The following is a 13,386-nucleotide window of genomic DNA, read 5'->3' as shown; positions in this document are numbered from 1 at the left end:
CTCTTTCGAGTCTAAAAATGCACCTTTGAAAGTTAATTTTCATCAGCAGTCTGAAAGGGCAGCTTATTGGAATTTTGCTATTTTAGCGCCAAGCCATTGTTATAGATAACAACACAGCTAAAATTTGCTGAAGATCTTACCGTTCCATGTTTCGACGTTTTGCCCGTCTCAGTGCAATGATACCTTCTTTAGCCAACATATCCAGAGATAGTGGATCAATACCCTGAAAGAAGCAAAGCCAATTTACAGAGGTTGTCAGTGGTGGCGAGACTTCTCAGTGAAAGAATTGATGAGTAAATTGAAACAGGGAGAGTAAAGAATCAAAAGTTGGAAATAGATCATCGATTGCCCACATCACACATTACAACAACTACAGGCCCAGGGACAGCAACCTGACCATTTGAATATTCAACATCCTTCGGTAAACATACAAAGAAATCAATCAGTGTTGCCTGCACCTAGCTATAATATTCCAGGAATAAAATTCAAGATCGTTCCCCTACTGATGGCCCAAAGCGCACTTGGGTTCAGAATGCTTAATAATTGGCAAGAAAATGTTTCAACTGTCTGTCACACATGTTCTCCGCTTGCCGTTTTGGTCTGCGATTTCGTTAATATCTGTGAATACTATGGATCAATTTGTTCAGAAAGAAAATTGCATTCAGAAAAAAATTATGAATCTAAAAAAAGTTTGTGTTTTCATCTATCAGCGATAGTTTACATAGTCTTTATATAATAGTGTCAATATGTGCTTTAAGGTCGTAATCAACATGTGACATTACTCAACATGTTTTCACGATAATTAGCTATAGTCAGTGCTCATCGATAATTAATTAATGTCTCTCAAACATGTCACCAGGTGTTTGTTTGTGAGTCCTGATGTCTACAACTTGTCTGACACCTAGTTCTCACATTATACTCATGATTCTGTATATAAAGACTATGTAAAGCTATGATAATCATTCTCATCCGGGATGCAATAAAGATTGTACATATAAGGTTTAACTGCCTTGTTGTTCCTGATGGATGGAATCCTGTACCGCTGGTGTAAATGCTAGTTCCCCAGCCAGCCTGCCGATACAACAACCAGCCGGTTGCAGATGGTGGAGAACCCAAATTTAAGTCCTCGTGACTTACACAAGTACAGACGAAGCTGTTAAACTATTGGTTGTGACTGGAACATTGACCTCACGAGAAGATCGTATTCAACTACACCTGTGACAAGATAGCCGTACTGATCGTGAACGTTGCTGGTGTTTCAGTGGGTACAATGCATTACGGTAACTTTTTGTCAGCCGAAGGTAATACAGTTGCTTCTTTGTCTCGAATTAGTGGTCAGATGAATATGATAGAAAATTATAGGAATTTGGATATAAGATACTACCGTACGATCAAAAAAGCTATCGCCGGTTTAAATAGTATGATTCACAATTCTTTTTTTCTAGGCATCTAGTTCCAATCAGCATAAATCAATTTTAGTTTCATTTCGTACTATAAGTATTAGAATACGGAACACTTCTCAGGGGATATGTCTAAGGTTAATTAGTCAAATTCATCTACCTAAAGTACAGTGCGTATCTATACTTTTTTCGCAACAAACTATTTCGACTATACTAAAGGTTTAATCGGCAATTTTCATTTTCATAGGTTCATATTTTTTGTTTGTTAGTATAACTAAAACATGAAGATGAATTGGTTGAATTTTTATGTGAACAAATATATAATCTCAGTTACACCTGGCCACTTATTTTGGATGATGATAATTTTTTCCTTTTGGTTGACAAGGGTAACTGTATTTGTGTTGTGTTATTGCCTGAACTCTGCTCTGATGTCAGATGTTGCATGTTACTATCATTGCGTCACGAAGTTATTTCCAGTCAGTAATCGAAAGATCTTCAAAACAGAGAAATGCGTACTACTTGCAACTTGCATCAACAACTGATCTTCGGGATGCTATAACTACACAACACGTCGCTACTTCTGTTCGTCGCAGAACCGGCCAGAATTCGGGGATCCTTTGCAGATAATTACAGTTAACGTATAATTGCATCGTCCGTATATAACGACAACATGTGACTCTTTCGTGAATGACTGAGCATCCGGATGTTACTGTCCAACGTTTGCACATTTTCGCACGGTGGAACTCAATTTTACACGTTCTCGCAGTGGAAGGAGTTTTAATGAAGTTATAGCATCTGCGTTTTCCGCAAATTTGGAGGACCAAATTTAATTGGACAAGGGGGCATCTGTCACCCTGATATAATTTGCATATTTCGTAATCATATAGATCTACAATGTCATATCGAACAGTTCATAACATTTCATAGCTCTACTACATATTAATAATAATAATAATATAATATAACATGACTATAGTGTCAATATGTGCTCTAAGGTCGTAATCAACATGTGACATTACTCAATATGTTTTCACGATAATTAGCTATAGTCAGTGCTCATCGATAATTAATTAATGTCTCTCAAACATGTCACTAGGTGTTTTATTTGTGAGTCCTGATGTCTACAACTTGTCTGACACCTAGTTCTCACATTATACTCATGATTCTGTATATAAAGACTATGTAAAGCTATGATAATCATTCTCATTCCGGGACGCAATAAAGATTGTACATATAAGGTTTAACTGCCTTGTTGTTCCTGATGGATGGAATCCTGTACCGCTGGTGTAAATGCTAGTTCCCAAGCCAGCCTGCCGATACAACAACCAGCCGGTTACACATACGCTCGGTAATAAAGAAAAATTGGTTTTGCGACCCATAACGTAACCTTCATTGTTTTGTTATGCTAACGAATAGGTGATGACATCAAAGCAATGTCTCAGAGCTTACACGGAGCTGTTTGTCTAATAAACTTGTTTATTAGACAAAGTAGAATGGCAGAAAATTTGCGGAATTTTATTTTTAAGTTTTGATTTCTGGAATTCCGGATAATTCCGGAAGTCTGGCAACACTGACTAATGACCTCGACCACAATTACAGAAGATGTATTGATCTATGAATTAGCAATTGATCGTGGTTACAAAATATGCACAGGTACCAATATAATACAGAAAAACTGGCTCTTTCAAGAGACAGGGAACCATTCTTCAATTCAATTCAGAATTTATTTTACAGAAAAGCGGTTTTTAAGTTTTAGATATTTAAACTGAAAAAAATAAATGTTCATACAGAGATTTTACAAATGGCTGCTAACGCAAGCACCCAATGAAAGTAAAAGAAAATTAAAAGAATTTTTTAAAAACGTGAAAGTAAATGTTTCATTGTGAAATTTGTGTCAATAAAGAATGAATTGAATTGCCGGCAGCACTATGCCGCGCATTCCAACGTTGGTATGCGCTACTGGAATAACAGAAACGATTAAACAAAATCATGAAACAATGAAAACGACAACCGTTATAGCCAATATACGAAAGGAACCTAGATTTTGTTACTGCATTAAATGTGTGTATATCAGAGCCCAAGAAAGGTTCTAACAAAAGTAATCGACTCCCCAAGCAAGTAATCGATCCGTGTGATAGCATATTGGCTTGCAAGAATTCAAGCCCATGAAAACTTGTTCCCACCAAGAATTAGTACTGATGACACCTAGATAGCCGCCAATTGCGCCATGATTGGCTGATCAAAAATACCTATCTCGGGTATAAAACATCCCTTTCCAAAGAATACCCATCACAAATTGCAATGAGAAATGGCAAACCGGTAGGAAGCTACAGGACTCAGAATTCGGGCCAAAATTCACACTATTGGGCACAAAAAGGGTCACGGAACAGCCATCTTGAGTCCAAGCGACCCAATTATTCTTATGCTGAAGGGCCCTTGGGGAATTCAAATATAAACGAAAGATCAAGGTAATTGACCAAAACGTCTTCAAAATATCAAGACATTACATTGAAGCGTCTTCAAAACTTCCCAAAATAATGGATTCCATCTACAGATGGACGAACAGACGACGGACAAAAATGTGTCAATAAAGAATGAATTGAATTGTCATCAGCACCCAAGGTTGGTGTGCACTGCTGAAATTACGAAACCGATTAAACAAAATCGTAAAACAAAGAAAACGACAACCGATATAGCTAATAAAGGAACCTAGATTTTAATACTGTATTAAACGTGTAGTTATCTCTTCATCTGTTTATTATACTAAAATAGATCAGTATATTGATTTATCAACCTACAAATTGTGCTGGCAGTGTTATGTAATAATTAGCGTTGGCAATGGCGACCGAACCTTAACTGCTAGTGAATGTGGTGTTCATTGATTACTTACCTTCTGATTTATGACGACGAAACTCCGGTTACTGCCATTGCAGACTTTTTTCTTGAATTCAATAATTTTATGAACCCGATCATCGGTAAATGCTCTTTCGGCAGATACAAGCTTTTCACGTTCAGCAGCACTTTTGTAAAAAAATCCCGAATTGACCTCACTGAAAATGATCAAGTCCATATATCATTTGACAATCAAACGATCAAATGTTGGTGAGTGCATATTGAAATTCCCATCAGGTGCAAAGTATATACCTGCCAACCCCAGAAATAGTTAGTTTGTTGGTACAAATATTTGTGTTTGTCAGTATTTTCTCGAGTTTGTCAGTACCATATTTTCCGGTGTATTATTGGAGTTCTTGAAACCAAAAATCATGACCAAAAATGTAGGTCGACTTATACAATGACTACACTTTCGATATCGTGTTAAACTGACAATGTTTAGAGTTCAAGGTTGCCATGATGAAATGAAATGTTAATTTTGTTAGGCTACACTCATATACCAATTAGAATTTAGGATGTGTGATGAAATAGTTTCTTAAGTTTGGAAATGTTTCACAATAAATTAATGTAACAAATCAAGCGAGAAAGAAAACTGCTTGTAATCATTGTACAGTATTTAAATAAGCTGCTGCTGCTGTGGCAGCGTGCCAACAATCAATACACATACTTGAATCCAGGCAAGCAGCATTCAATGTATACACATTACATTCAGCAAGTGGATACAAACTATGAGCACTAATCCGGTAATTAATTATGAGAAACAACAGATCCCAATGATTAATTGCAAACAGGGTAAAGACTCTTGACTACTATGAGAATGACCTTAGCACTGTTTTGAAAGTGACTTATGTAAACACATGAGGAAGCAACCATAGCCTTTGTACTTTTTTACTTTTTAAACTAAAAATTTGACTTATTCACCAAGCGACTTGTACATAAGAAAATACAGTATTTTTTCACGAGCAACGGGACCGGAAAAAAGCTTCCAGTTCTGGTCGAAAAAAAAACGTTCTAATCAAATAAATAACTAAAACATTGTAGGAATTAATCAATATTTGTACTACTGAATTTTAAACTGTTGCCTCCAGCTATCCATTTTAAGTCTTTTAAGCATCAAAATACCAGGATCATCTTTAATTCTTCATTCATGACTAAGTCGGGCTTTATAACTTTTAGAGTGCTTGGCCTATATTAACTTCATACGAAGTTTGGTAAAGATCAGATAAGAACTATAGCACTAGAAGCAAATTGAAGCATAAATTGACGGCCAGATGAAGAACAATCACCTAAACCATCTGCTCCACTGAGCTAGCGGAGCTAATAAAGGACCAATGGCCTAGTTTCTCATCGACATGATACTCCGAGACGCAAAAGGAAGAAAAAAAAATATTACAATTATTGGAACTAAAATTTGTATTTCCGAGTAGTACTTACCCTTTCCTATGGTTTTTGCCAATATTTTCTAAATTGATCGCCAATGGTTTTTCCTATACGACCCGGCCCTGCGGTATTGCATTTAGCCACCGGCGAAAATCCGCCATCTTTTTACGTCATAGCAGACCCAAAAAATGCAGCTATGCGGGGCAGGTGGGCGGGGAGCGCGCGGTCGTGTAGAGTCGGTCGGCTGACTTAGTCGTTGTTCGAAGATCGAAGACCCGTCGGCATTCCCACCATAGGAAATACAAATTTTTGTTCCAACAATTGTAATACTTCCGTCGAGTACTGTACCCTTTCCTATGGTTTTTGCTAGACTAGCCTAGCACAAGGATGGTGGGAAAGGTAGATAGAAAAACCACCGCTCAAACGCAAGGTAAGAGGGAAAAAAGAGAGCACTTACCCAAGCACGGAATGGAGCACTGTAGCACAGGGAAGACCGGTTGGCCACAGTGAGTCCGTCCAGCTCAGGGCCCCCCCCCGAATTTTGCGAAATTAATACTTGCGGATATGAGCCCAAACTATGTACATGGATACACCCCCTGTGATCCTGATAATGCAACATAAATATTCTACGCTTAAGGGTCCGATCGGAAAGAACGGACACCTTGAGCCATAACAACAGGACCGAGTGAAGCTAATGAGCCTAACTGGCCTGAAACATCCCGTAAATAAAATGATGTGAATGTCGATGGAGAATTCCAGAAGGCGGCCCGACAGACTTCCTTGGAACTGGCGGCCTTTCCACTTTATCCTGAGAAATCGCCGAGATTTTGGGTGAATTGGAACCTGAAAGTAAGCATCTTTCAGGTCCAACGAAGCCGCCCATTGACCCGGATGGAGCCCATGAATAACATCCTTTGGTTTGGTCATCCGGAACCTTGGAATGTCCAAGAAGCGGGGAAACGAACAGGCGACAGGAACGACCCCAGACGGAATTGCCGCCTCTGGGACCGGATCCTCATTGAAATAGGACCCTACCCCAGCATCCAGGAATTCAGAGTCAGAATTCCGAACAACTGAGTGGGCTGGCGAACTTCTAACCAGACAATCAGGAATAGGCTTACCTGATGTTGAGGTTGCAGCGACTTGTTGCGACGATGATAACAAGTTTAAAATTTTCTCTTCAAATACATGGAAATCCTTCAGTCAGGAATTTTCCCGTATCCCGACGATCATGCCGACTTCGGTGACGGTCCCTCGAACGGGATCGAGACCTACTAGAAGAATCGCCTTCATCGCTAACCGACGTCGATGAACGATGAGAAGACCGACGGCGAAACTTCCTGCAATAATGATCGTAATCCCTCTCGCGATCAAACCTTGATCTGCGAGGAGACCTTGCGCGTTTATTACGCTCACGGCGTCTGGATCTAGTGAGAGAGCGAGCTCTATCCCCGGAGCTACGATGTACGAACCGGAAGTTTTGAACCGGATGACGCCTGGACTGGACCGGTGCCCGAACCGGACCGGACCGACCAAACCGGCCGATCCCGACTAACGCGGCACGCGCTCGGTTCAGAACATGTAGTCTGAACTGGCCGAACCGGTGAACGACCAACGACCGGTGATTGACCGGAGACCGGTGCCGGTGAACGCGTTCCTCCCCGGTGATCGGCGACCGCTCCGCTATACGATTAGAAATAGAATTAGAGACGTTGGTTGGCATCCCTACTATTAACTTGACGACGATCTCTTAGTTTCAGAGCCTTATCGGCCCGAAGCCAAAGGTCCTCGGACCACACCTCGCAAATCTTGCAAGGATTGCTCCTTGCACAGATTTGTCCCGATTTGCGCCTGCACGACGCACACGAATCGTGATTGTCCCAGGCGCCGAACAAATGCCCGCCTCCCTCACCGCCACGATGTTGACCCTTAGGAGGGGGCGGCATAATTATTTCTGTCACAATAACAAATTTAATTCAATTCAATTAAATTATATTTGTAAATAAAATTACAGAAAAATAGAAACCTGGGATAACCCCAAAACCGAATGGACTCACCGTTACGAGAGTGAAAACTCCCTTATACTCCTAATTCCTAGATTTTTATGGCGAAAAAATCCAACGAGTTCTGAATGCTAGAACGCCAAGAAAAAAGATGGCAGATTTCGCCGGTGGCTAAATGCAATACCGCAGGGCCGGGTCGTATAGAAAAACCATTGGCGATCAATCCAAATTTAAGAAATATTGGCAAAAACCATAGGGAAGGGTACAGTACTCGACGGAAATACGCTTAAAAAGATTTTCGTTCTTTCTCAACCAGAGCCGGTGTCATTGTCACCGTCAGGCAATTCCCCGAGATTTTATGCCCCTTTCCGTTTATTATGACGCGAACCGAACCTTTTCCTAGTGGCTTTTGTATTTCTTTTCACATTTGGCATGTTGATCAAATATTATATCGCTTCTCAACTAAAGAATTGTTGCTTTTTTAATGTAAATTCACCTTTATCGCGACGATTGTAAACCCGGAAAACCGGATATAGCGTGAATTGTCGGAGAGCCAATCAGCGGCGATGACGGCGAGTCACGAACATCTACGGAGATGCTTCGGGAGTCGGTAGTTTACGGTTAGCCAATCAGCGGCCAACTTCACTCATTTATTATTCACGGATCCATAAAAGGAAATTTCCGGAGGGATAAGACAGGATTTATCCACGAATTTCATGGAAATGACGCATAGTAACATGTGCGTTAGCGAACTTCCTCTCAATTCAAGGATTACTACGATACCCGCAATGTTACATGGATATTATTTTCGCGATAATCGCGTATGATTGATCAAAAATCTGTAAACAATGGACTTCTTTAGTGAAAACTAAAGAATCTGAATTCGAGTGAGTTGACAAAGATTCATTTTAATTGATGAAAGAAGGTTTCATTAGACATATGGTGTCCAAATCGTGTTAGAAAACATACTTACCAATCGAAAAAGGAACAAATCTCAAAATCAATAAAATTCATGTTTCAGTTTAATTTTCGACCCAAGTACCCCCTTAAGCACATGCGAGTCTGCTTATGACTATTCATGACATAGGTCATGACAGGTTAGGTCAAATTATATAACAGCTAAGGAAACTTTCCAATTAACGAGAGAAATCCCACAATTACGAAGCCAACATTGAACAAGAGCCCCAAGGGGCACTATGGCCAGCCTGTCAGCTTTTCATAAAATGGCAAATGATGATGGATTCTGTGGGTTATATTTGTCAAAATACACTCCCAGCTCAGAGTCAATACCTAATAATTTACACAATACAAGCGTAGAATACAAAAGTAGCACAGACAGCGACTGGATCTGGCAGGAACAAATACCTGAGATAAATCTTTTCCCTTGGTCTTGTTGATTTTAATGCGGAATAGAATTTTCTGATATTTGCTAAATAAAACAAAATTGAATTGGATTTGAAGTTTTTATTTGTTCAATAAAGTAAAATTGATTGGATTTGATATCTTTTGCGGAATAAAATTTGATTGAATTTGTAGTTTTAGCATGTAGCTAATTAGCATATCAAGGTCATCTATCCGACTTAAGAAAAAGCTATTTTTCCTGGATTTTACACAATGGTCAATGATATTTACTGTAGTGCTAATAAAAATATTCCTCCCAAAAACCAAATCAACAAGCTTTCACAGAAATCGATCTTGAAATACAATTTTAGATCTGAAAATAAAACCCGAAAGTAAAACGGTAGACGATACCTCGAGTTCACGTGAACATCTGCTGATCTCTGCGGCTAAGCCAATCATAGAGGAGTCTTTGCTTTCTGATTGGCTTTTCAAAACTGATATTTTTGCGATCAGATATTCGCGAAATAGCTCATATAAATTTTTACGAGGCCCTCTTTCAAAATTCAGCTACGTAGAGTTTGGAGAATGGATGATGCTTTAATGAATGATTTGTATGAATACATGCTCAGTTGCACAGTAAAAGAGCCTTTGCTCTGAAAACCATGTCATTTAAATTTGCTCAATTTGTATAGTTATAGGCTCAGTCTACGGCTGGCCTAAAAATTCTATATCAGAATGACTATATTTGAGGAGCGACGTTTCGGCTTACAACTGTAAGCCATCATCAGGCGTACTGAGAACAAAATAAAATAACAGGATACTTATACAGGAATATGACAAATGATTAAGATTGAAGGATTGAGATTAAAGTAATTAAACAACAAAACTGGAACACTAAGGAAGAAAACAAAGAAGGCAAACGACAAACTATAGGGGATGTAGTGCGAGATTGAAGTAATCTAAAAACAAAGCCCAGAGGGTTCAAAGGCAGACCAACTAAGGGGTAATCAGAAAAAAAACAAAAGGCAAGAACATCAAAGGTATAATCAAACAATGAGTGAGGGAGGGAGTGAGTGAGTGAGTGAGTGAGTGAGTGAGTGAGTGAGTGAGTGAGTGAGTGAGTGAGTGAGTGAGTGAGTGAGTGGAAGTGTCAAACAGAGGAAAACAAGCGAACGGGATTAGAATAATAGGGGCACAAGTGAAGCGAGAAATTTAGAGATCAAAATATTGTGAGGAGAAAAAACCGTTGTTCAAATTGACACATTTATCCATAGGCCCTATTTTCAATATTAAGGGCAGATTCCATAATGTGACGTTTGGTTTTATCGGGACAGGGAAAGATTATAGCGGCATTATCAAAATCAAAATTGTGACTAGTTTCATAAACGTGATTAGCTACTCCACTCTCGGGTTTGAAATTTTTGACGTCATTTTTATGTTCTCTGAGGCGCTTGTTCAAATCACGCCCAGTTTCACCAATATATTTTTTATTACAGACTTTACAAGGGATTTTACAAGGGATTTTGTATACACCAATGTTCAACGGTTTCGTATTGCAGGAATTGTGAGTTAAGTTATGACCAAGTTTATCATTGTAAGTGAAAACAAGCTGTTTGTTAAGGAGATGAAGTGGGTTTTTTATTTCAAATATAATCATTTTGACATAGAATTTTTCAATCTTGGCTTCGTTATTGTGGGATTTCTCTTGTATCATCATATACGGATATTGTGTATCTTCTCATCATAAACTTTCCAATTATCTAAAATTCTACAGCTTAGATTGGCCACTTCACAACGAAATTTGCACAATAGCAAGTGTTAGGGTATTTGCATCATCAAAAAGAAATACGACCTGGTCCATCACAGTTTCAAAATGTGGCTAGTTAACATCACTTTCTAGCAATATTGGCAAAGGCTAACTAGACTGTTGGCATAAGAAGTGAGCCATAGTTTCGCTAAAAAACTCATGTATTGAGCTACAGTTTTGTAATGTGTTAACAAAACATGCCGTATGTCTATTTTAACTTGACTTGTGAGCACATCAGGTGGCCATGATGCTCCAGTTTTGGAGGTACATACCTAATCAAAGTCTTAATAGGACGAGTATTGATTGGCAGTTTCACTAAAAGATTGGTCTTTTATCCATTATATGCTGTATTGAAGGATTTCAAAAAAGTCTGCATTGAAAGGGGTGCATGAGAGAGTAGAGGTGTATGTAGGCATGGAAACATATAGTTAAACTTTCCAATCATGGAGTCACTTTATTCAACCCGTTTCAATTGAGACTTCTAAACAATCCTTCCAAACTGTAAAATGGATAATCAAACAACTGCCAGTCCTTTCTTGGCCTATAAGACTTTTATCAGGTATGTAACACCAAAACTGACTTAACCAACTGTGCTCAGCTGAAATCAACTTGAAATAGATATTAGGTAGGTCTACCAATACCATATGAAAATATTTCTAGTTATTCCGCTATTAAATGTACCTTTTTTCATACTCCAAGGAGACATTGCATGTAAGAATATATGCATCTTCAACTCGTTTCTTCATGTCCGGATGACGTGCACCATGATCCATTACAATTCCACGAATCAATCTTGAAATTAATGGAGAGAACTGTATTAGTCCTATATTATGCATCCTAATGTCAGACACCCTAGACCCTAACCATAGTTAGAATGAAATGGAAAATATTTAAGGTTTCGAACCCACTTACAGTTTATTAGCAAATTTTGTTCATCAAGAATCAAAATCAGACGACACAATGCTTCGACCCCTAGCTAGGAATCATCCCTAGCTAGGTATTATCATCAGGTGTGAAGGATTGACTAATAAAGGGATATACACAGGGGAGAACAAGTTAATTTGGTTATTTTCTGAGTGAGTAGGTAATTTGGTTGGCAACCATTTCAATATGACTGCTTACCTTCTCAGTAAGGAAGATGTCAGGCCTAGAGCTGAACCCTAAGGGATGCCACACTTGTCGAGGAAGATTCCTTTTCAATAACTAATCTTCATGTTCTCACAAAGAGAAAAGCTTCGAGCGAATTTAACAAGGGACCCGTTACTCCCAAATTTCATGCCTTAGCAATCAGGGATGAAAACGGCCCATATTGAAAAAGTCGGAAAATATTTTCAAAAAAAAAAGAATTTTTTTGGGAACAAAAATCAGTAACTTTTAGCCAAAAAACTTACTTTCTTTTTGGTCAAAATGTTAATAGTTTGGGCCTGAATTAGAGCCGCTTTTTGAATGAGACGCCATATTGGTTTCTCCGACTCCACAGTTGTGCTAACAACTGCCAAAAACCGTCTTAAGGAGCACTCCTAACTATGGAGCGCTCCAATGTGACGCCAGGAATAAAGAAAATGTTAGAAAAGGTCCGAAATCCGTCAATGGTCGGAAGATTTTCAACCCTGAGCAATTAGGCATTTATGCGGATTTTAGTCTAGATAGTATCAGAGTCTCCATCATCTAAGAAATGGGTGACGTCATTATTACACATAAATAGATCGTAGGTGCAGTTCTTTCAGTGAAGCAATGCAGGTTTGGATTGATAATGTTAACTCTTTGCCTGCCAGGCCCATTTTTCAGGCAATGCTGCACTTTGCCAGGATTTACATGTTTTTCAGAGATTCATAAAACAAAAACTGGAAGAGATATCTTCATCAAATTCGTTTAATTTTGTTCATCTGGTCTTGCTTTTTCATGTAAAATAAGCGGCATTTCTTCTAAGAGTGATGATAAAATCTGCAGCAATCACCAGTGCAGAGGGGATATTTTGCAGAAAATATGCCCATCCATGCGTGTTCAGTCCCCATTTCAATAGATGACGTCATGTATCATTTAAGTTTAGAAACAAGTCAACTGTACCAGTACGGTTTTGGCAGGGAAGTGATGGGAAATATCAAACATACCAGTATGTTTTTGGCAGGCAATGAGTTAAGTGGTTTGTAATTTTGTCCCTGATAGGCGATTCAAATACTTTGCAACATATGCATGTTGTTAGAGTAGGGTCTATAGCAGGATGCTCTAGATTTGCAAATTTCCATTCCGACAGCAGTTTACCGGTAACAAGCAATTTTTTAAATGCTAGGCTCAATGGTCTCGCTAGCTATCTTGTCCGCTTATTCTTTTAACAACCTAGGGTGGAGACCATCTGAGCCAGACACTTGCTATGAGTTTTTTAGTTTCTCTAAGACAGATTCTAATAATACATTGGTCTATAGCGCTACTGACAGGTTGAGGGGTAGAAAGGGGATGTTGTGAACATCTTCTGTAACCGAGACACTGCCAAATTATGCATTATAATTTTTTACATTTTCAGTGTTTGTCAGGGTAATGCACTCATTGTGTGTTGGATGGCTGT

General features: G+C 38.9%; 1 protein-coding gene across 1 annotated transcript in view; it reads right to left on the bottom strand.

Annotated features, from left to right (window-relative positions):
• Positions 1-13,386, bottom strand: part of LOC141899237 (T-complex protein 1 subunit zeta-like) — an 87,200-nt gene that overhangs the window by 52,287 nt on the left and 21,527 nt on the right. The window contains exons 7-9 of the mRNA XM_074785418.1: positions 11,505-11,615; positions 4,291-4,450; positions 141-223 (exon numbers count right to left, since the gene is read on the bottom strand). Of these exons, the coding sequence (XP_074641519.1) occupies positions 141-223; positions 4,291-4,450; positions 11,505-11,615 (354 nt within the window). The remainder of the gene's footprint in view (positions 1-140; positions 224-4,290; positions 4,451-11,504; positions 11,616-13,386) is intronic.

This window comes from Tubulanus polymorphus, chromosome 2 (assembly GCF_964204645.1).
Source record: "Tubulanus polymorphus chromosome 2, tnTubPoly1.2, whole genome shotgun sequence".
NCBI classification, from domain to species: domain Eukaryota; kingdom Metazoa; phylum Nemertea; class Palaeonemertea; order Tubulaniformes; family Tubulanidae; genus Tubulanus; species Tubulanus polymorphus.
Note: the sequence above shows the minus strand (reverse complement) of the source record. Positions and strands in the feature narration are given on the sequence as shown.